We start from the raw sequence: 17,804 nt of genomic DNA on the forward strand, positions 1-17,804 counted from the left end.
CGTGGCCGGGGTTGAGGACCACTGGAGACCCATAGAGCGCAAAAGGCAGGTGGGGGCCATGAGCTCTGTTCTCTTTGGAGAAGCGCACAGCCCTGAGTTTGAAAGTGTGAGCTATGGAGTCAGTCTAGGCCTTGAGTGGTGGCTGACCGCTGTGTGACGGTAGATAAGTTGCTTAACTTCTCTGAGCCTCAGTTTCCTTATGTGTAAAATAGGACTCCAAATAGCCTTTACCTCCCCGGGTTTTGGAAAGATGGAATGAGATAGATAACATGACTGGCTCAGCACGGTGCCTGGAACATTGCAAATGTCCTATTGGTCGTTGCCTGGAGGCCTGGTGTGTCTGCTGCCCGCCCCCGCTCAGCACCTCCGGCCACGCTGGGCCAGGCGTGGGGTGGACTGTGTCAGTTAGTAGCTGGGTGATCTTGAGCTCCTCAGTTGGCTTCTCAGGGACACATCCTAGGTACGGGTAAGGGAGTGGACGAGCTCAGAGTAGGGGCTACAGACCACGGTCCTCTAGTGGGTGAGAAGGCCTGGGGGAGCGATCGTGACCCAGGCCCCGTTCTCTGCTCTGTGATTGGCCAGAAAAGGAAGTGTTCGTTCTGGGTGGGAAAGACTAGAGGAGAGTATTTTGTTTTAAGGCACCTGAGTAGTTTGGCATCTTTAAAGTTTGTTTTCTAAATTTAAAATTTAACCTTATTTAAAAGTTTTTAAGAGCATTCCTTCTCTGGCAAATGAAAAGCCCTTGGTGCTGTGCACGGCCCCCGTTAGAAGTAGGAGACCAAAGCCAGGGTGAACTCAGCAGCTGCTGCTCAGCGCGTTCTAGCCCTTGCTTTTCTGGATTTTGCTGTCACGTGAGCAATCATGTCCTCTCGGTGGGGGAGGGGAGGAGGCGTCGTGACTGGAGCTGCCACTTGTGTTCCTTCCTCCCAGCCATGTGGCTGCGGGGGGCACTCCTGTGCCTTAGGTGCTGGGGTTACAGGTGTGAAGGCCCAGTCCCCCTTCCTCCACGAGCTACCTCTCCAAGAAGGTGGTTGGGACAGGTGTGTGGGTTACTGCTGTGCAGGCATTGTGCCAGCTCGGTGATGTTGTTACCAAGGAGCATGCAGCCACTTCTGGCTTAGCTCATCACAGAAGCCTCCCTGGAGGAGGTGGCATTTGGGCTGGGTCTTGAGGGATAAAGGAAACCAAACATGACAACATTTCTCCAAAGAAGAGCTGCAGTTATTCAAACTGACAGAATAAGACAGGTGAGGGGAAACGGAGATGTAGGTGATAGAGCAAATACATTTCAGTTTCCCATAAAGCATCTAAAGAGAAAGGCTCAGAGAGAGTCAAGGTCACCCATGTATTGTTTTTTCCAAGCCTGAATTTGTAATTGAATGTGTGTGTGTTCCTTTCAGATAACAAGCCATAAAATTCCAGGCATTGTTAAGTGCTGAGAGGAGCAGTATCAGTGTTTCTCCCACTGATCAGCCTTTGGTTGCTGTCTCTCTTTTATTTCGTTTTATTTGTGGGGGTGGAGGATGTACCATGAGAAATGGAAACCACACTATCATCTCTTCTCGTCACGACTGGGCAAAGCTGAGCCTCATACCCGAATGATTTTGTTCCTAAAAGGGAGAGTATTTTCCAATGGAGCAAAAAATCAGCCATGAAGATTTGCGGTTATGGAGGCATCTTCCTCCCTAGTAATTGGATTAGATTCTGAGGAAATGACCCCAACATCACTTTGGCAGTCCTGAGCTTCCTTCCACCTCCCCACCCACCACCCCAAATGCATTTGCACAGAAGCAGGAGCCAGTTTCCTGAAAATAAAATGCACTGGCAGCTGGCTGCACTAAAAGTGTTTTTCTTTCAAGCTCTCTGGAATCCTGTTGAATATTAAAGTTCCATCTTGAGGCGAAACTCAATTCAGATCTGCCCATAAAGATGTAAAACAGTGATTCTTCATTTGCTGGGTGATTGATTTCTGACTCTGTGTTCTGAACGTACGTGTTCGCAGAGCAGTCACCTACCTATGATATTGTGGGGGTGATGGATGGCGTACAAGATGGGGGAGAAAAAGGCTTGATGCAAAATCAGGCAGAGTCCTTCCCTCATTCTGCACTTATGCAATCAACCTTCTCAGCAAGACACCCAGTGGGATTTGGGGGGAAAGAGAACCTATAGCTGGGGGTGGGGAGCCCAACAATGCTGTTCATCTTGGTTGGTATTTATGCCTGCCTAGCTGACTTCATGCTGCAGAATAAAGAGACGGGAGATGATCCCCACCTCCAAAAAGAAAAGGAAAAATAATTACCCAGAGCCGTATGCCTGCGACTCTGACCAGTGAGGAACCCGAGGCTCCTGCGCCCCTGATTTGCATCCCTGGTTGTAAGAACGCGTCCTGGAAGATGGCAGAGGAAGTGTTTACCAAGCAATCTGCTCTGTTTGGAGAGCTCTTGGTCAGAACAGTCCCCGATGCTGATGATTAACTAGTAAATAATGCGTGGGCCACTTCTGGTTCCGTGTGCTGGCCGTGAGGACAAGGCCACTGTCACGTATTAGGAGGCAAATAAGGTCGTCGGGCCCCTGCCACAGCTCCTTCCTTGAACATGTTGCCTTTTTGACAGGTGCAAAACATGTCTCAATCCATAGAGGTCCTGGACAGGCGGACTCAGAGAGACTTGCAGTACGTGGAGAAGATGGAGAACCAAATGAAGGGCCTGGAATCCAAGTTCAAGCAGGTGGAGGAGAGCCATAAGCAACACCTGGCCAGGCAGTTCAAGGTATGTATGCTCCTCCTCTCCCCTCCCCCTTCCCCTCCTTTTCCCAGAGACTGGGCTTGTTTCCCCTTCGTGCTTCCCTTCCCTCTTTCCCTCCAGGAGTAGCAATTTGGGGCAGGGAAGGAGCCCAGCAAGTTTTGTTCTTTGCCTTGCAAATGGCTGCAGTCTCTGGGAAGAGAGAGGCAACCTGTCTTCACCCTGGTTTGGCCAAAGACTCCTTGAAAGGGGCAGCCATGAGCAGCGGTGTTCAGCACCCGTTAGTTTCTGAGGCCAGGGTCCCAGGTCCTGGCTTCTCAAGCCCAGTTGCAGATTAGCTGGGAAGCGACACGATTGGTCCTTGTCGTTCCACAGCTGCTGCAGGTAAATTACATTAGCTCAGGATTAGCTTAATTGATTAGAGCCATTTCTGAGCAGGGATCACTCAGGGCAGTTTTTCACATCTGACCTAATGTAGCTGTGACAAGGCGCACTGTAGATTTGCGGGGAAGAGAGAGACACCAACGTCTTTCTCACTTCCTGGTAAGTGTTTCTTTTTCCAGGGAACTCTGGGCATCATAGCCGGAGTTTGTTTGACCTAAAATTATATATACATATGTACAAATATGTATATATACACCTATAGTTTACTCAGCTGCAAAATGATTAAATTGAGAAATTATATGCACCTTAATTGAGGTATACATGCATGTTAATTAGAAATCTGGCCCAGATGTAAATGAGCAGGTCAAATGACACCTTCCAGCTTCACTAGAAATTGCTGATGCTCTGTCTCCCTATCCTTTTTATGCTAATGTTTTCCTTTGATGTGCTCCCTGCGTGAAGCAAGAACTAATTTGCTTCTTAAAGCGATACGTTATACAGACGAGATGGCAAGCTAATGAAGTTATAAATCTATATTATAAATAAAATAATTGCAGGCCTGATCCTGTTGAGGAGAAATGAGCCCATGGCTCTTGTTGGAGGCAGGTGGGACGTGTCGTCCTTGCTCCTGACGTGTCATCATGGGAAAGAGATTTTGATGGGCCTGACCGAAAAGAGTTTGTGTCTCTCCTTGAAAGGCTAGCAACCCTTTCTCTTTGGTAGATTCAGATTCCTCTAAAGATGAGGTGTCTCTAGCAACCATGGGCTAGCTCGTTTTTGCAAGCATTGTCCACACAGGCCTCTCTCCCAGTTCCAAAAGTTGGGGCAGTATGGCTCCAGGAAAAGAAATGCAACCCTTTGCCTTTTACCATGCTTTAATTGCATTAAAACTGTCAAGAGAAATTGTTGTGAAGGAATCCCCATAACTGTTCCAGCAGTTTGTTTGGGCCAACTCGAGCACTGACAGGTGATTTTTTTTTTTTAAGTGACCGTGAAAATATTTGTCTACTAATGGCTATCTGTTCAAGGCAGGCTAGTGAGCTAGCTGTTCAACAGTGTTTCATTTTCTTGCTTGCAGGGCTAACTTAAAAGAGTTTTTTCAATGCTGCAGTGACTGAAGAAGCAGTCCACCCCCATGTAACCATGAAAGAGGGCCAGAGAGCTTTTTGCACCACGCATTTTTACTATTATTTTCCAATCTTTAGCACCATATCACTAAGGAACCTTGAATACAACCAGGATCCTCTTTTGCATGCGACTGTAGATGCATTTCATGAATATTTTGAACCCTTGTCAATGCATTTTTTGAAAAAAAAAAAAAAAAGAAACTTTGTGTATGTGACTTAAAGCATGTAACCTTAAGATGTTGCATTCTAAACTGACAATAAAGACCTTTCCCAAATATGTTGGTGTTCTGAAGACTGTTTCCTATGCTCTCCTAACTCATTTGGACCAGAATAAATAAATCTATAAATAAAGCGGGAGTATGCACACTTTCCCTCACCTAGGGAGAAGCCAGGCAAAGGCAGGGTGTTACAAGTTTTTGCACGCATCGCACTGAACCCAGCTTATTTTAACCTTGCAGGCGATAAAAGCGAAAATGGATGAACTTAGGCCTTTGATACCTGTGTTGGAAGAGTACAAGGCCGATGCCAAATTGGTATTGCAGTTTAAAGAGGAGGTCCAGAATCTGACGTCAGTGCTTAACGAGCTGCAAGAGGAAATTGGCGCCTATGACTACGATGAACTTCAGAGCAGAGTGTCCAATCTTGAAGAAAGGCTCCGTGCATGCATGCAAAAACTAGGTAGGCTCAGAACCCTGCGGGGGCATGGCGCTGCACTGCCCGCCTCCGGCTCTCACACAGGCTTAGGGAGTGGTGCTGAAGTGGACAGCGCCCGCCTGGCTCCAGGGAGGTGATGGCCAGATCAGGGCTCTTGGGTAGGGCTGCCTTAAGAGATAGCTAAGGAGTGTAGGCGGTGCCCATCCTAGGGCATTGTCCAACCCGGTGCGAAGGCCAACTCACAGATGCCATGGAGTTACACATCTGGAAAAAAATAGGATGATGTTAGATGTTACATACCATCTGAAGAATGTGTGTGTGTGTTGGGATGAGTTTTTAAGACACCAGTTTAATAGGGCTGGAAACACGTATCTCAGATTCCCTCCAGGTTGAGAACCAGGGCTGATGCAGCTCCCCGAGATAATGAATCATGCATATCTGGAAGAAAAAAGAAAATAAAATTTAATCACATTACAGTTGAAGATTTGCCATTCACAGCATGCAAAGGAGCCCCTCCTAACAGCTGGAAGGAGTGGACCCTCTGAGCCAATGGGCTCCCTGCCCCTGTTCATATTTTCTAAGGTGGACCCAACGTGGGGCCGCCCCTTGGGGTTCTTATTCTTGATTGAACACCCACTTGCCTTATCAACTTTCCCGTTAATTACTGTAACAAATCTTAACATATTAGTGTCTGAGTCCACTTTTAAATGATACATTTTAAATCCCAATTCCATTTTTAAGTTTTCTTAATAAAGATTAGTCAGCCCTCCTCACCAACTGTTTTTTAACACAAAGCAAGTTCATTTTCATATTGCATACTTTTCAGAGTAACTTAGGGTAATTTTTAGGGTAATTTTGCTTTGTGAAGTTTTCCTTAGGTTTTATCTGATGTTCTGACTTGATTCCCTTTTTATCCTCTCCCCCCCTGAACACACTCCAAATGGCTTATTATAAACTTAAAGCATCCCAAAAAAACAAACGCTTTTTAAAATCCCTAGTGCTGTTAGTCAAGTGGAGGAGAGAGAATGTTCAGAAGGCAAGGAAATAGAATCAGCTAACCTTTTTGTTGAAACAGGTTCCCACATTGAGATTATTTTTAATTCTGTTCTAGGTATTCTAGTTAAGGCATAAACTTTTAAGTTCCCCAGTCTTGGAGAGAAGACAGTGAGATATGTTGAGAGTTTAAGAACAGATCCGTTTTAACGTATACGCTTTTGCTCTACAGGAGCCCTATAGGAGGGACTGTTTACTGCGTTTGTTCAGTGATGTGCTGCATTGTGCCCAAGTCCCAGTATGTGACCTGGGCTGGGTGACCTGGGACAGTCCCAGGAGGGGTCTGGGCTGGACGGTCTGTACCAGCTCTTCCCATTTTGCCGTTCCAGGTGCCGGGGTGAATGTTTGCAGTGATAATGATTATAGGGCTCTATTGATGGTTATGGGACTGTATGATTATTTCTGTTGGGCGCAGTCTTTGGGTTTCTACCCATAGTGACCCTGAGCTCACGTCGCTGCTGTCTCTCCAGACCCTCCAAACACTTCCACTGAGGGGTCTCTCCTGGCCTGTGAAGAATCCAAGGGGGTGGTTTATTTGTTATTTATTGCCCCACAAGCTGCATTTTTCCCTCCCTGGCATACAGACTGTGTATACCAGGGAGAAACCAAGATAAAACCTCCATGTTTTCCAGTTAAGGGATCAAGGAGCAAAATGGAAATGCAGAGGAAAAAGTTACAAGTGGTGAGAAGCTAAGAGTCTTTCCAAGGAGGGTCCCCCCTCCTGCAACAAGCGGCCTGCCCGTCTGTACTTGGCCTATTTTTAGAAGCTGGCTGAATCCACCTTACGGCTTAGGATCTTGGGGCTTTCACCTGGTTCCCCTCAGGCTGCTAAAATGTTTGATTTGGGAGTAAAGAGAGAGGATGAAGAGACCCCCAGAGGCCGTGTTCCCCACCATTGGCGTGCAGTGCATGATTTTACCTCTGCATTTAATTCTTCCTTCAGAAAGACCGTGATGCATAAGTAGGCATGCCGGACCAGAGTTTGCAGGTGGGGCCCAGGGATCTGCATTTAACCAGCACCCGGGTGATTTGAACCAACACCAGACTGTGAGAGCCCCCAGTCTGAGGGAGGCAGTGTCGTAAAGCAGTAAGTGCCACTCGATAGCTGTGTGACTCCCAAGAGGCCAGCCACCTCGTGGTCTGTGAAATGAAGGTGTAGGAGTCTGTGCCCTGGGATTGCTGTGTGAGTCCATGGAGGTCATTCACATCACGGGCTCCGCACTGTGCCCAGCACAGGGTAGGTGGTGGTAGGATAGATAGGTCTGTAGCAGATGATACATAGGTAGATAGGTAGATAGATAGACAGATGGACAGACAATAGATAGAGATGGATGACTGATTGGTATGTAGATGCATAGACAGACAGACAACAGATGGATAAACAGGCTGATGAATGTGGCTTTGCTGCTGCTTCTCCCTTGCTAGCTTTTCATTCAAACTCAGTAACTGGAGAACCAAATTAATATCCTGCGGCTGCTTAATTTGATCTTGATTTCAGCCTTGCAAATAGGCAACGTCTCCAGACCATCTTGGCAGCCTGTTTGGAGGTCGCCAAGGAGCCTAAACAGAGGCAGCCGGCCTTCCGCACGGAGCCCGAGAGCACTGAGAGCGTCCGGGGGCAGGACTTCTGCAAGAGTCAGCCTCTCAGTAGCTGTCAGTTCCCGTCCTTGCCCCCTCAACTCCTTGGCTTCTTGGCGTGAAATCGGACTGTAGGTTCCTTGGTCTGGTGAATAGCGTCTCAGTTACCTTCCTGGCGTGACAGTGGAGAAGAGGGTCTCCCTGCTGTTCCCCACAGAGAGCTCTTAATTAGCCTCTCTGTGCCCTCCTTCTCTTTGAGTCGATGTTGCTGCCAATTCCTGACCCCAGAACATACAAAGAAAAAACCAAACAAGGGCTGCAGCTTCCGTTTGTTTTCAGTTTCCATTTTTAAAGATCCCTCCTCAGTGGGATTGTGTGTTTTTCCTAATAGCCCAGCCAGAAACTCGAATCTGAAACTCTTGTTTCTAGAACTGAGGTCAGGCTCGTCTCTGGGCGTCCTCTGGAAGGGAGGCAGCTTCCCACGGCTCCCAGCAGCTCCTCTTGTTCCCAGGCAGGCGAGAGGTAGAGCTGCCCCGCCACCCTGTCCCCTGAGCTGGGGCCTGGGACTTCGCTGTCACTCCATGGAGAGCCTGCAGAGTCAGATGCCCCAGCAGAAGCCAGAGACTTAATGCCCCACGCAGCGTGTCCTGGAATGGCATGTCCCCTTAGCCTCAGGGGTGCCTAGCTGGTTTTTATGGTTTCCTTCAGTGATACCATCCTGGGACTCGGATGCCAAAGGCTTCCGTAGGAAGGGTCAAGGAGGCAGAGAGATTGGCCCCCACCTGCTCCCCAGGGGCCTGGATGGAGCCAGGCGAGTGAGCTGCTGGCAAGGATGGTAGGTGAAATAGCACAGACTGATTTTGCACTTAGGACTGAGGGTAAAGTTTAGGATGCCTCGGTCTACAGGAGAACCCACTAGAAAGGCTCCAGGGAGGAAACGCAGGGGCCTGAGTGGGATCCTGGCGGGGCAGCTTTCCCTTGGGGCTCCATCAGGAAGTGCTCAGGGTTGTGCATGGTGAGAGATCCCCTAGTGGGCCACCCTTCCCTGCGGTGAGTGTCCAGGAGGGTCCCTCTCTTAGTGCCGCCTCCCCGGCTCTGAGTCTGAACGTGCACCCTGTGGGAGGCTGCTCCGTCTCAGCTTATTTCATCTACAGGGACATTTGTCCGTCCAAGCTCCCAGCTTTGCAAACTCTTCTGGCTGAGCTGTTCCCAGTCTTCAAGGGATCAAAGCTGGGACCAAGGGAGATAGGCCTAGAGGCCAGGGGGTCGTCCCGGGGCCCAGCTTGCCTGCTGCGGGGCATCAGTCCCTTCAGTCTGGTCTCTGGCCTGATTCCTTGGCGGGCGCATCACCCTGGGCCTGCCCAAGTCTCCTCGTGGAGATGATCCGGGCTGTTGTCCAGAAGCGGCTTCCCTCAGGAATAGCAAGAGATGGGTGATTTCCTCTGCGGGGGCACCGCTCTGTCCAGGCCCCCAGCTCTGCAGGCAGCTTCCCTCCTGAGACCCATGCTGGGCTCTTGGGGAGGCCAGGCCCTGCCAGCTGGTGTGCTGTCCCCGGAGCTCAGCCTCCTCCCACATGCACCTGCACCTGAGCCTTCTCCCTACCCTCCCCTGCCTGCCTCCCTTCCCCGTGCATGCATCCTGGGCCCTCGTGACTAGAGAAGGACGCTTTCCTGAACTGAATGTGCCAAGACTCCGCCTCGCGGCTCTGCCTTGGGGCTTTTTTAGATCGGCTCTGCCTTGGGGCTTTTTTAGATCGGCTCTGCCTTGGGGCTTTTTTAGATCGTGTCAGTTCCCGAGGTCTTGGCAGAAACAGTCTGGACAGAGAACCAAAAATAACTCCCTGACTCAGGCGAGGCGGGGTGGGGGAGGGCGGCCTCTAGCCCCTGGGGGCTCGGGAGAACTGAGCCCGCAGCCAGTAGTTTGAGGAGCAGGACTCCCGGCCAGTGGGACTTTCTCTGTCCGCTCTAGCCCATGAATTAAGGCTCCTCTGAGGGGCTGGGAGAGGGTGGGGCTTAGTCCCCGAGCCACCATTTGCCGGGGTCGGAGCTGGCACGACACGGAGCTTCCCCCTGCACATCAGACCCGGACCTGCAACCTGTTTCCCGAAGCGACCGGCTCCCCCTTCTCTGCAGCCACAGGCCGGAAGGTCCAGGGTGGGCAGGATGCCACGCGAGGGTCCCGGGCAGCCCAAGTGCACTGTGCTGAGGGTGAAACCCCCTTTTCCCCAGCTTTTCAGTCTGAATTCACGATAACGACAATGGTGCCTGACCTCCACTGAGCGCTTACTCCACGTCAGGCGGCCTTCTAGAAGCTCGCCATTGTCCAACCGCTTAAGTCGCACAACTTCCCTCTGAGGCGGTATCGTCATTACTGACAGGGAAAACTGTCTATGCCGCACTCAGGAGAGGGTGACCCTCCTTCGCCTCCCATCCCCTCTACTGGGGCACAGAGCGAAGCGAGAGACGGAGGAGGATTTTCTGAGATGACTGATTTTACCTCTGAGTACCTAAGAGATGAGTCCTTCCTTCATTCGTTCATTCGTTGTTGGACGGCTTCCCAGGTTGAGTCTTGGGGAAATAGATGAGGGCAGTAAGACCCAGACGTTCTTGCCCGTGGCCCCAGGAAGGGCGTGGTCACCAGCACGGGTCAGCGAGGACCAGGTGGGTGGAGTTCGCAAGGGAGAGGTCTCTGGAAGAGGCGTCAGTTTGGGTCGAGCCACAGAAGACAGGTGGAAGGACGGGGGCGGGGATGGCATTCCAGGTGGAGGAAACGGCCTGAGCAAAGGTGTGGAGGCGGGAAGCCTGGGCTCAGGGCCAGGCGTCTGAGCCGAGTTGGGCGTTGACCTGCCATCTTCGCCTTCTGAGTGTGACGTAGAGGACAGCTGTCTGGTCTCCTTCAGGGGAGGTCGTCCAACTGAGGAGGGTGTGGGTGCCGCAGGCTGGAGACAGAGCTTTCCAGTGAGTCCGCATCACGTTGGGAAATGGCTGAACCCGCAGTGTGCTATCCTATGGAAAACTTGCAGGCTTTTCCCCCAAACTGTGACATCCTTGGGGGCAGTGGCTCCTTTGGACTTCTCCTTCCAGGCGGCCAAGAGGACCACTGTCCCTTGGCTCAGTGGTGGGAAGGCCTTCCACAGGAGATGCGCAGGGGGCACAATGCCATCTTAGTGGACGCTGGCCTCCAGGCAGCAGGAGGAGCTGGAGGAGGGCTGTGGATGGCGAGAGATGGCTCCTGTTAGCATCTCCCAGTTCCCCCCAGTTCAGAGGGTCTGCTGTCTCCCAGGGGCCCCCCAGAACTCCCCAGGGTCGTAGGAACAAAGAGAGCGCTGGGGGGCAGACTTGGGTCCTGCCTCTCCTACGCCCTCCCTCCTCCAGATGAAGCCCTTAGGGAGCCCCACCCCGAATCCTCATGGGGAAGCAGTCTTTCATGAGATTTCCAAGAACGCACCTTCTTGTCGTTGTAGATGCTGGCTAACCTTGGGCATAACCCCCAGTCCCCTTTCTCCTCCAGCTCTCCTCCCTCAGATGGGGGGTGTGGGGTGGGGGCGTGGACAGGGCCCAGAGAACTTGTGCTGATCCTCAGCAGTGACCCTGCTGGGTCTGCCGACTCGCCGGCCGGCCCTGCCAGTGGTGGCTGCTGCAGGAAGCCTCAGGCTGTGAACGGACAGTATTTATGTGGGAAGGTGCATAATTCCTCCTGAAAGCGGACCAGGCGAAATCAATCCGGAGAAGGGATAGGCGAGTAAAAATAGTCGTGCATTTCTTTTTCGAATCTGGGCCAGAGGCAGCAGCCCCCAGAGCTGGCCGCTGGGACTTAGGAGCAGGGCGGCGTGACTTGATGGGAATTTGGGTGCAAAGCCAGCCTTTCTTCTGTTCACAGTCGGCTCTTAATCCTCCTCAAAGCCTCTGCATTGCCCAGATGCCCGTTCTCCTGCCAACACAGAAACCGCAGCGCCTGGTGCTGGGCCGGGGTGTCAGGGGTTCCATCCCTCCAGTCTTGTACGATGATGCTAATGGATATACTCACCCACTTTAAGTTCAGGGAGAGAGCAGGGGACACCCTGGACTGCAGAGGTGGGAGTGGGCCCCTCCCCAGGCCAGCTTCCGCTTTTCCGGATTATGCTGGCTAAACTGTGGTCCTGGGTTAAGTCAGTGACAGTCTTCTGAAAGCCCCTGGATCTTCTCTGAACTTTGCAGACCACTGTGTACATATGCTAATCATGGCAGCTGAGCAGAGCCATGCAGACCTGGGAGGGGACCATACAGAAGGCACATGTCCCCACAGGGCATAGAGGGTCCCATCCATCCCGATGCTCCCTGCCCTGTCAGCACCTTCAGAACCCTGCCTCTCCAGCCTCAGGGCTCCTCCTCCAGGCAGAAGAGATGCTCTCACCCTGGGGGAAAAGCTCACCGCCTCTCGGTGGGAAGGCTGCCAGCCTTTCCCCTGGTTCTCAGTGTGGAAGGGCGCAGAGTAGCAGCTCTATAATGAAGCGCACTGGTCCTTGGTGCTTCGTGAAACCAATCACACCTTACACTGCGTCTTGCTTTGAGCCTAGCCCTGTGCCAGACACGTGCTGGGCTGTTAGCATCGCATTCTCTCCAGCAGCCTTAGGAGGTTGGGCTGCTGCCGTCTCCATTTCCCAGAGCAGAAAACTGAGTCTTGGTGAGGTTGATCTGAACCCCCGGAGCAACAGCCTCGCCCCCAGGCCTGTGGGGAGGGAGGGCGTGAGGCCCAGGGGGCAGCGGCTGCTCCCTCTTCTGCCCTCCCTGGCCTCAGCTGCTCTCTGTTGTGGGAGTGGGTGGCTTGGCGTGTCCCCAGGAAGAGCAAGGGCACGAGCATCTGTTTAGCAGCATCCCAGACCAAGAAGGGCAGAGGGGACCCTGTGTCCTCCCCCAGGGGACAGTCGGGTCAGGCCACGGCACTCACTCCTCTCCTCCTGCGCCGTGCCCTCTCTTCCAGCATGTGGCAAGTTGACGGGCATAAGTGACCCTGTGACCATCAAGACCTCCGGCTCGAGGTTCGGGTCCTGGATGACGGACCCTCTGGCCCCAGAAGGTGATAACAGGGTAAGTGCCTCTCCATCGGGCCTGGGTCTGGGGGTCGTTTGCACGAGGGGGTCCCCCTGGGAGCCAGTGGGTCTGGTCTCCCTCCTGCACCTTTCTGGCCCTCACGCCTATGGGCCTGCCCACCCGACAGACACTCCAGGGGCTGTGGGCTGAGCAGAGCGTGGGGCCCCCGGGGGTGTGTTCCTGGGAGACTTTGGGGAGGGGCCAGGTCCCTGTGCTGACCGGAGTCACAGACCACAGGGACGGGTGCAATACGGGGACAACGGTGGCGAATGATGGCAAATGACGGGCCCCTGCAACGCCGCTCCCCAGGCGCGGCTCTGTGCCTCGGGCAGGTGGGTGGCAGGTGGGTGGCAGGTGGGCGCTCGGTCTGTCTCTCTCCAGCTGGAACGTTCCCGGACGTTCCCATCCCTGGCCCCTGCTTCAGCAAGAGACACCATTAGGCCTTTCTTGTTTTAATGACGTCTCATTTGTATTTCATTTGCCATTCCTTTCATGGCTGATGGAAACTCATGTTCCTTTTTGATATAGGAAAGAGGCCACGTTCTTTTTTCTAGAATTTTCCCCCAGGGTAAAAACTTGGAGAGGAAGAGAGAGACAAGCACCACATTTCTCTTGATGGCGGGGTGGGAGGGGGCCCTGGGTTCTGTTGTTTGAGCCCCTTCGGGAAGCGGGGAGATGAGAGGGGGAGACGCCTGGCCGACTCGGCCCCTGGACGTTAGGACAGTGTCATTTTAGAGCCTTCCGCCAAAGGAAGATTCCGGCCAAGGCTCTGGGTGGAGGAGAGAAGCTGTTTCGGCTTCCCTGACTTTGGCATCTGCCAACCTGATTGCTGTCACCCAGAGTAAACCGGCCAACCATCTGGGGCTGGTTTCCTATCAGCCTCTTGCCTTCCGGACGTTTAGACAATAAACACTGAAAAGAACTCAACTCTTCCTCCTGGCAGAATCGAGAGGGGGGCTTAGAAATCTGAGATCTTCTGAGCGTTGTCCGAAGGACTTTTAATGGAAATGGTGGGTGGAGTTCTCTCTATCCTGAGACTGCCCTTCTCTGTTCCTCGCCCGCCCCATTTCCGTCCGGTAGAAGGCAGCATCAGGCCTGATCTCTTGTATTAAAACATGAAGGGGCACTGCGTCTCTGGCACACTTTCTCCTTCGGGGGCAGACGGATGGGGCGACGACGGAAGGGCTTTCGCGAAGCCTGTGCGTTTATCTTTACCAATGACCTCCAGCGGGAGGACGCCCCACCTCTCACCCTGAGCAGGCCAGCAGCGTCTTCCTAGCCGCTCAACCCAGCGTCTGCTGGCAGAGTTCTGGAGGGGCTGGCTAGAGACTGCAAACCCGGGATACCATTGGGGTCAAGTATTTTGGAGTGAAGGGTGTTTCCTGTTTTCTGAATCGTGACAGCTAGCTGGTGCTTGCAGATTTCCTGACAGTTTAATCGACTGTCCTTGTAGTCTGCATCCCACCTGGAAAACTCCGCCTCTGTTCCGAGTTTGGTTAGGAGCGTGCTCTTGCCCAGATGTCGCTGATAATAACAATCATGCAGAAATAGAAACAAAACGCTGATAGCAGACCCGAGAGCAGGCCCTAGGTGCCAGGCGCTGTTGAAGCCCTTGATGTGTATATATTGACTCCATCAACATAGGACAAGGAACCGGGGCCCCTGACGCAGCTGCCCGTGTGCCTGCCCTCATCTGGGCACGCTGCCTGCCTGTCTCGTTTGGTCCTCCGAGACCCGCCAGCATCGAGGTCCTCCTGATCTCTGCTGCGTTGATGAGAAAACCTAGGCCCAGAAGGGTCGCGTGACTTGCCCACGGTCTCGAGAAAGGCTGGTCACTGGTTTTATTAACACATGTCCACAGTAGGCACTGCTGTTCCCAGATGAGTCTCCTGATCCCCCCAGTCTCCCTCTCCTTGCCTCCTGCCTGTGGTCTGCCTGCCCACCACACACACCCCACAAACACGGGCAGATCTGCTGGGACCCGTGAGCTGGAACCAGTGACCTTAGTGCTGCAGAGAATGAACCGGTCTGGAGGATTCCGCTCAGCCCGCCTCTGACATCAGCACCCTTTGTGGTAGCTCATTAGTCAAAGCCTCTTTTCTCGCATACCAGGTGTCAGGGCTCCTGGAGGCCCGGCCATGTGCCTCCCCCATCCAGTGAGGCCGTAGGTTCCAAAGCCGTGAGGTGCTGCTGATGCTTTTGGTAGCTGGACATCTATTTTCTGCTTGATGACTTGATCGTCCTCCAGGAAAGGAGGCCCTGGTGATGGAGAGCATGTGAGGAGGCACGGCGGGAGGAGGAGGCCTTGGTGGGGGACTGATGGCACGGGGCAGGGAGGAGACGGGCTCGGCTGCCAGGGATGCTGGGGGTCAGCTTGCTGGGGGTCTGCTTGGAGTGCTCTGGGCAGTTGGTAGCCCTGCCCCCAGCCAGCCACTCCCAGCCCCGTGTGCTCAGCATCGCCGCCTCCAGTGCCCAGCCTGCTAAGTGACACGTCCCCAGTCCTGCCATTGATCTGGAAGAGCTCTGTTTTGTTTTGTTTTGATCTTTTCCATTCTCCCATCCAATTTTGATCACATACACGCAGGGAACCAATAACTCACTCCAAAAAAAAAAAAAAAACCAAAAATCAATGTCAGCTTAGTGCAGGCTGCCAGGGAGGGAGGGCGTGGTGAGAGGGGTGTGCGAAGGCCGAGGGGGTTGAGTTGCCGCGGAGCCCCCGGGGGGGGAGCCCATCTGGGGGAGGGCCTGCAGAAGAGCCGGCACAGCCTTCAGGTACCTGCCGCCCTTGCGCCGAGCTGTTAGAACAAGGTTAGCCTGGGCTGCCTTTGCATCCACCCTTCCTCGACTCACTTATTAACCACCAGCTGTGTGCCAGGCACTGTGCTGGGCTCTGCTGTTCTCCCACCACATCCAGCAGCAGCCTTCTCTCAGCAGTGACTGGCCTACATGCTTCTGGTGGAACTGGGGCTCCGGAAGCTCCCGCTCCGACTCCAGGCTCTCATCCCTGCCAGGCTGTGCCCCTCCCCAGGAGACCCCTGCCCCCAACTCAGACAAGTAGCCCACCCTGACCATGGACCATCCTTCTGGAGTCCAGTGACCGCCTTCCCTCTTACTGGCCTGTTTCCACCCTAGAAGTCCCAGGCCACTCACATCAGACACTAGAAAGGGGACCAGCTGCCCCTCGCTGCCCCCAGGAAGCTCATGTTCAAAGGGGGCGTTATCATCACCAAAATACTGTCATTTTACAAACAGTAATGAGCTCAGCTCAGTGTTTAAATTCCTCCCTGTCCTCTAGACAGTGTCAAAGCCGTCCAGATATCTTATAAGGCTCATACCGAATCCCTTTTCCTGAAGGTCAAATTATCCAAAATGGGCTAGCCTGTGAGTGTGGTCATCGGTCAGCCGAGAGCCTGCACAGCTAGGTGTTCAACAATCATGGGTGCCCCTTCTAGTCCTTTCTCTGAGGGAGCAGGGCTGGTCCTGGGCCCTGACCTCTCCCCACTCCCTTTCAACCCTCACTTCCTAGTGAAGTCTCTGGCACGAGCCGCCGGTGTCTCCCACCTCGTCCTCTGCCCGGTCGGCCGGCGGCTCCCTTTAGAGCATCTTTTGCAGCAGCCCAGGCTCCTTGGTGGTAGCAGCCCTGTCAGGAGGACACGTGACAGATGCTCGACAAGCCGAAGGGAAGAGCTAACTCAGGCCAAGTGGCTGAGAAGCCGCTTTAGACAGCACCCCCTCGGCACCTCCCCGGACGCCAGCCTCGCTGGAACACTGGCCTTGGACCTGGACCGAGGATGAGAACTCTTGGGCAGTCATCTGTCAAGAGGACTCACTGCTTTCCTCCACCAGGCTGCGCCCCGAGCTGGCCCCTGGTGGGGACGCAGGGAGAGGATGGCCCCACGTACTCGCTGTGTAGCTAGAGTGGTGGTTTTCATCTTGGCTGGTACGTAATAATCCATGAGCAGATTTAAACATCCTGGTGCCGAGACCATAACTCAAACAAGTAACTGAGAATGGCAGCACTAGGCGCTCAGCACAGGGCTTTCTAAGCTCCTCAGGTGGGGAGCCCGGGCTGAGAACCCCTGCAAAGGGCCCGTGTGGTCAAGTCCACGGTGAGCAGCTCAGGCTCCAAGCCAGAGGGTCCAGCCTTGCCTGCACGTTAGAATCGCCCAGAAGCTCTAACCCACACGAATGCCTGGCTCCACCCACAGAGGTCTGATGTAATCGCTCTGGAGTGTGAACGCTCCCAGGGCCCTCAGAGTCAGCCAGGATGAGAACCGCTGGTCCCAGGCCTCCGGCAGTTCAGGTGCTGTGGTTCTGGGCGAGGCTGGAGAGCTCGGGGGAGGCGTGCTGGAGGTGACAGATTCCATCTGAGCCTGGGACTTGGATAGGAGGGGAAGGAGAAGGCATTTCAGATGACATCAGAGTGAACAAACTCGGGGGGGTCCACATATGCGCCTCTCTTTTGCAGAGCACAGCTTCTCATTGGCAACTTAAAGCTACCAGGCCAAGAGTGGTTGTTAAACAGTTAACACCTCGTGCTGACTTTCCCTCCCACCCTCAATTGCGTTTCACAAAAGTGCAATGCCCTGTGTTCAGTTTGCCAGTTTACAGGAGGAAAAGGAGGAAAGGAGCTTTCAGACCCGAATTAACACCTGCGTTAAAAACTTTAAAAAATCATAACCTTGTTATTACTAAGAATTTAAAAATTCTTAGTAATCTGATGCCGATTTCCCCCAGCTCTGCCCACAGGAAGGAGATGCTGGACCCTGGGGGTACAGGGACGCGTAAGACAGGGTCCCCACTATCAAGGGCCCACTGGTGCCGGGGGCACACATTTGCACACTTCCAGAAAGTGTTCTCCATGCTGCGATAGGGAGAGGCTTCAGGGAGGAATGTTGTTTGAGCTGAGTCTTGAAAGAAGCAGTGAGCTCCCCGTCTCAGGAGATAGCCAAGTGGAGGCAGGAGGGTGCTTTTCAGCAACAGGATCAGAGGAGGTTCTGCACATCGCCTGAGTCCTCCAACGCCCCTCACACGTTGCTCTTGCCCCGTGCTAATCCGTGACCCACATCACTGGGGACCGGCCTGCGGGAGGCCGGAGAAAATAAAAGCCTCAATTGAGACCCGGTTTAAAAAAAAAAAAAAACTCGTTAAAAACAAAAGGCGCATCTGCCTCTAAGCAGCTGAACGATGTCTCAGGA

The 17,804-nt window shown here is 53.3% G+C and overlaps 1 protein-coding gene across 2 annotated transcripts in view; it reads left to right on the forward strand.

Moving 5' to 3' along the window:
* Nucleotides 1-17,804, forward strand: part of OLFM1 (olfactomedin 1) — a 39,179-nt gene that overhangs the window by 18,517 nt on the left and 2,858 nt on the right. For both annotated transcript variants that reach the window (XM_058524448.1, XM_058524447.1), the window contains exons 3-5: nt 2,613-2,768; nt 4,711-4,930; nt 12,497-12,603. In XM_058524448.1, coding sequence (XP_058380431.1) covers nt 2,613-2,768; nt 4,711-4,930; nt 12,497-12,603 — 483 coding nt within the window. The remainder of the gene's footprint in view (nt 1-2,612; nt 2,769-4,710; nt 4,931-12,496; nt 12,604-17,804) is intronic.

Source organism: Diceros bicornis, chromosome 28 (assembly GCF_020826845.1).
Source record: "Diceros bicornis minor isolate mBicDic1 chromosome 28, mDicBic1.mat.cur, whole genome shotgun sequence".
Classification (NCBI taxonomy): domain Eukaryota; kingdom Metazoa; phylum Chordata; class Mammalia; order Perissodactyla; family Rhinocerotidae; genus Diceros; species Diceros bicornis.